Source organism: Atta cephalotes, assembly GCF_000143395.1.
Source record: "Atta cephalotes unplaced genomic scaffold scaffold00012, whole genome shotgun sequence".
Classification (NCBI taxonomy): Eukaryota; Metazoa; Arthropoda; class Insecta; order Hymenoptera; family Formicidae; genus Atta; species Atta cephalotes.
The window spans coordinates 4,913,193-4,918,951 of NW_012130076.1; the positions used below are offsets into that span (position 1 = coordinate 4,913,193).

Consider the following 5,759-nt stretch of genomic DNA (forward strand, 5'->3'; position numbering starts at 1 on the left):
AGAGAGAGAGAGAGAAGCGATACGAATCAAGCTACTCCACTCTTTTCCGATAATGACAATTTCATAGGAATGAATAATCTAGAAGTACCTATGTTACGTCTATGATTCATAAAGATATGTCTGATTTCGCTTTGTTTCGAAACTGCAACTGTTTTCGTTTTTTATCCATGCTTGTTTATTTTCATAGTAGATTCGCAATATAAAGACCTATCGTGTTTCAAGTCTGTAATCTTAATCTCGTTATCCTTTTGTCACATCCAAGTTATTTGGATCTGCTGGAAAGCTCGCTCGATCGAACGATAGAATATGTTGTCAGTTGACTGTGTTCCGTAGACAACAGATTTCAAACGATTCTACATGTAAAAATTCAACGGGTTCATAGCGGGTAATGAGATCTGCGAGACTAGCTCGTTTGTTAGAGAATCGTCCATCCGAGAAATATCTCGCTGAAACAAACGAAGCTCGCTGTAACGCGGAAATAAGATCATTTATAACTTATTTTGTTATATTTTTAATTGTAATCGCAAATCTGCGCTCACGCAATGTATCATCTCCAGAGTAATCAAATTCGTCTTTCGCACTTTGGAACATTTTCTAAAACGCTTCACGTAAATCTCAATCTATTTCATCGCGACATGAATTCTCTTTGGTAGCCGTAAATCGTATCGGACCGATATACTTCGATACGTCGAAGCAAGCGGTTTTATCAGCGATGGAAACGTGACTCTCTCTTTCTCTCTCTCTCTCTCTTTCTTTCTTATAACTATATGTTTCTCTCCTCCGGTATAAAGGGTGACAAAAACGCTCGCACCTAACCGACGCGGCGTGAGGTTTATTGAATGAAAATGCCGGCCGATGCGTTTCTATTTTTCTTTATTTGACCGACGTGCGTCGCAGCATCTCGCTAAACGCCGAATGAAACAATGGCCATTATATGGAACACTCGCGCGCAACGTATTACGTACGCACATACTCACAGAACATTGTACATGTGCATTAGGTATGTTCAGCACGATTTGCCTAGAACACTGTATATGTATGTGTGAAGCTGCGAAAATGTGTGTTTGCGCGCGACAGACAGCTGTTCGTACTATTATACCCGGCGCACGGTCGCATAATGCCTTAAGGACAATCGTGGGAATTCCATTAAGTGGCCTTGAATGGTTCATTCATGTCGATCAACTCTTTTCCTAACGGAACGGTTGACAGATCAATCGGCCGCTCAGGCACGAGAGCGACCCACGGGATTTCATTCGCTCGTTCTCGAGATCGAGAGAAATGCCGGAGTCAATTACTACTGGGCGCAGCTTGTACCGGTGATACCGCGATCGTCGGAGGAACACGGAGTCATCGTCGTCGAGAATGTTAGTGCCTATGCCGGTTCGAATCGATCGGGAGTATCGGGACTCCTAGCGTCTCGGCCGCGGCTTATCATGGTTTATTCCTCGGCGAATCGCGATTGCATTCGATTGCATTCGCACGCGAACGTACAATACGAGTGCTTTCCGTTGAACGATCAATAAACTATTACCAGATCGCCCGCTATTGGATCAGATATATATAATAGATATTGGTGTCCGTTATGACATTCAATTTGACTTTATGCGTGCGGTATATAATATATTGTATCTATGGAGATTACAGCAATACTGCGGATACATCCCAAAAATAACAGACGTCGCCAGGTAACATAATCTCGACGATTATGTAAAGTTAGCAAAGTGATACAGCAGTTGTAATTTACCTGTTCTAAGGAAACGTATTCCGTTCAAAACATGGTATAAAGAGCGTTAAAGAAAATATTATAACGAAAAAATAATATGTAAAAATATATTACATAAAAAATGTAATATAATACATAATACTGTAATCCGCAAATCCTTTGGCATCTCTTGAGAAAATATCCAAAAGTCTCAAATACTTGAAAATCTCAAAAGTAATACATAAAAGTATGTAAGATATAAACAATAATATAAACAATAATATACAGGGTGTAACTGAAATAATGTCCATTAATCATACAGCTATTCCTAATAAAAAACTAAGTTGAAAAGTCCTGTATTATTTTGCAATTTTCGCAACAGTTAACGAGATATTAATTTCCAAATATTGCCGGATAAACGACATAAAATCGATGTATAAGATATCTTTTCTTTGTGAAATATTTTGAAGATTTTTCTTAAAGTACTCTTAAAGATATCTTAAAGCTGTGTATACATTAATTTTACATCTCAGTTTTTTATTAGGAATAGCACTGTATAATTAATGGGCGTTATTTTAATTATATCCTGTATAACATTAGTAAAAAAAATGCTATATTCAGTTAACGCGAATAATTTGTGCCTGAATAATAATACTTCTTGTGAATATATACATGTGAATATATAATTTCCAGTTCAAGCAAGCTGTGCGCCTGTTATATCAGTCTTCAACAATTTAGTCTTAAACAATTTAAAATAAAATGTAAATAATATATAAAATTCATTTGTAACTTTTATATTATAGATATATATATTAGGTGTGAGAAAAAGTTCGTGGCGTTTTTTTAATGCCATCTAACGGGAAAAACGCCACGAACTTTTTCCCATATATAATATATCATTAATATGATATTTTATTGTATTTGGCTCGTAATCCTTTTCAACATTATTTCTTTTTTAATTTTATATTACTTGAGCCATATTTTATTACGTATTTTAATATATAAGTGAACACTTTCGCAATGACTGAATAATAAATATGCATAAAGTACTCTCTAAATCTGAATCAGTGAATAATCATTAATTATCCAGTGACATACTTAGCACTGATCAAGTGAAATTCAACTAAAAAAGGATGAATGTTTGAGCATTATATAATTAAAATATTAATATTTGCATATTAAGTTCAATTTTCCAATACCAATCATTGAATTTAAGCACTAAAACAAAGTTAGTTACATCACATAATAAAGATTAACTAGGTTAGATATCTCACATTTAATTCGCTGATTATCAGTAACATATTTAGTGATTATCCATTGATTCAGATTTAGAGAGATAAATTATTTATTTGATCGAGGAGATGGCAAGACATGGAATACAACTGGACACATTCTCTTTTGATTTTTGCAGGATGCTGGACAATTATGACAGGGGTGAGGTGACACCACCACCGGCGGTGAGCGGCTATGGCGGCTCCCCCGGCCTCCTGGCGCTTCATTCGTCGCTTTACGCAACTCCCACGTCGAGAGCCTACGACATCGACTCCGGTATCGACGGCAACGACAGCTCGATGCCCATCGACACCCAAATCATCTCGGTACGGCGTTACGATTCCATTTCGGATTCTGTGTAGTCTATAGTTCTCGAAATAGATATTTGCGCTTTCGCGTTGCACAGGCCGTGTACTACTTACATTCTTGCGCTCGACGTTGTTGTAAACACACCTACGTAAAGCATTCAGCAACGTACAGCAACGCACGTGTACAACTATTCGAAAACGAATGCATGAGTACAAAGTCGAACCGCCGCGCGGAACAATGATAGCTAGAGGGAACGATAGCAAAATCGTATAATATGTATTTGATGCGAACGCGATCGAGTCATTAATCCCACGTTTCGTCTTGTCTAGAGATCCTAAAGCAAAGTTTAACCGCGAGCGATTTTGTCAAAATTTTACGAGAGTTCTCATTCTATAATCTTAGTTGAGATTACAGAAAGAATTATTTTGCTGATGTATCTAAAAATTTAGCTAGATACAGATTTGAAAATAATTTTGTTGGACTATCAAAATAATTACGTAGAAATCTTAAGCACGATGAGTAATGCTGTAAAAAATTTTGACATTCTAACAATCAGTTTGAGTATTTTACGTATAACTATTTTGATAATCCAACAAAATTTATTTTCAGATCTGTATCTATCTAAACTTTTAGATATTTCAGCTAATCGTTCTTTCCACGCAGAGTGAGACAGTACAAGTTATAGAGTGAGATATGTATACATAGGAAGATAGTATATGTACACATATCTTTCTCTCTTGTAGGATTTTGACAAATCGTTCTTGGCCACACTCCGTTATAGAATCTGTAATCTTGTGATTAGTCATCGCTTGGTATTTTATGGTTGTTGGCCAAATAAATTTATATACCGTTCGACATCTTTATACTTCAATCGACAACTTCTCGTTTTTATACCGCGTCGCTTAAAACTCAAACAGGTAGTTTAAAAACTTGTTGAAACACGTCGCTGGGTAAATAAACGTTGGACGTCCACGAGAGTATATCTGATGGAATGTACCATTTCCTGAAAGCAGATACCGAGTATGCTGTCCGGCCCGGCGCAGCAGCGGCTCGAGGATATGCCGTGGTTGGCCTCCGGCCCGTCGCTCGAGTACCAACCAGGTATCTCGCCGATTCCCGCAGGAGTAAAGATGTGCCATCCCGGCGGCGGCACCGCCCAGAGGAGCCTCAAGGAACAACGGATACGTCGCCCGATGAACGCGTTCATGGTCTGGGCAAAGGTCGAGCGCAAGAAATTGGCCGATGAGAATCCCGATCTCCACAATGCCGATCTCAGCAAAATGCTCGGTAAGTGCGCATGAAATATTTCTCTCTTTTTTCTCCCTTCAGCATCCTTCCTAGAGCGATAAAAGTTCATGATGACGTTTATTAATTAATCCTCTAACGAAATTGTGGATTCGTTGATGGACGAAACATTGAATGTAAATTGAAAGAATATTGACCGCCTTTGGAAACTTTTGCATTTACATTGTTAATTGGATGAGAAATCTTCTTAACTCGATTCCGATCTATTAATAAATTGTAAAAGAGAATTAACACTGTTTGCTTTTCAGCGAGGAATAGGTTCTCATGATTTGCAGCTCTAGAAATCTAGGGCTTTTAATAAAGTACTGATTCAGTTTTCTATGTTAAATAGATCGGCGATTTATTAAAAAAAACATTGTATCTTTTAAAATGTAATTAAGGCGCATCGAGGTTACCTCATTATAGGAAAATTATCTATTATCGGATACGGCAGAGGTACAAGATTATGGTCTCATCTTTTAAAAATATACGTATGCGGAAACAATGTTGACGCTGCTCGCGGGAAAAAGCCTTTTCCGCCGGGAAACCGACTCTGGGAATAAGAAAGCAGGAAAAAAAATCTTCCACGCGGCGCGTTATCATTAAATTAATTGCAGGCGTCGGGCGAAAATGTGGAATTAATTCTATTACGCTTAAAACCGAAGCTTCAACGAGATGAGGAGAAAGGTGAGAGCTATCTCGAGAAATAACCGAATGAGAGGGGAAAAAAAACTCGTTGTTCGTTAACGCAATTATATTTTTTTTTTGCCGCGTCGTCGAAATGCGCAGTTGAGACCGCGAAGCCGGCCACGACGAATGTAATTCGTGGTCTCGTCTCGTTCGTATATCGCGAACCACCTGCGCGATCGAGATAGCAAAATCGTTCTCTTATCGCGTCGTCGTGCTGCGCCACTCCGGGTTCGAGTCCTCTTCGTGAATCTGGTTTCAATCGTTACATTATTGCTCAGCGATTCTCCAGCAACGTTTTCTCCCAATTGTGATACAAATATTCGAAGCGACGATTTCACGAAAACCAGAAAGTTTCGCAAACAGTCTTGCGGTTCTTCCTTTTCCCTCTCTTTCTTTCCTTCTCTCCGTCATTCTTGGCGTGTCTCTTCAGTGTTAAAACCGAGAGCCCATCATCCGGTACCTAACGATTTGTCAGCACTGATCGATTCTCTCTCTCTCTCTC

General features: G+C 38.5%; 1 protein-coding gene across 1 annotated transcript in view; it reads left to right on the top strand.

Annotated features, from left to right (window-relative positions):
* The first annotated feature begins 1,160 nt into the window (after positions 1–1,160).
* The window catches only part of LOC105617364 (putative transcription factor SOX-15), a 22,915-nt gene continuing 18,316 nt past the window's right edge, over positions 1,161–5,759 (top strand). Inside the window, exons 1-3 of the mRNA XM_012198925.1 lie at positions 1,161–1,414; positions 3,114–3,300; positions 4,297–4,570. Of these exons, the coding sequence (XP_012054315.1) occupies positions 1,161–1,414; positions 3,114–3,300; positions 4,297–4,570 (715 nt within the window). The remainder of the gene's footprint in view (positions 1,415–3,113; positions 3,301–4,296; positions 4,571–5,759) is intronic.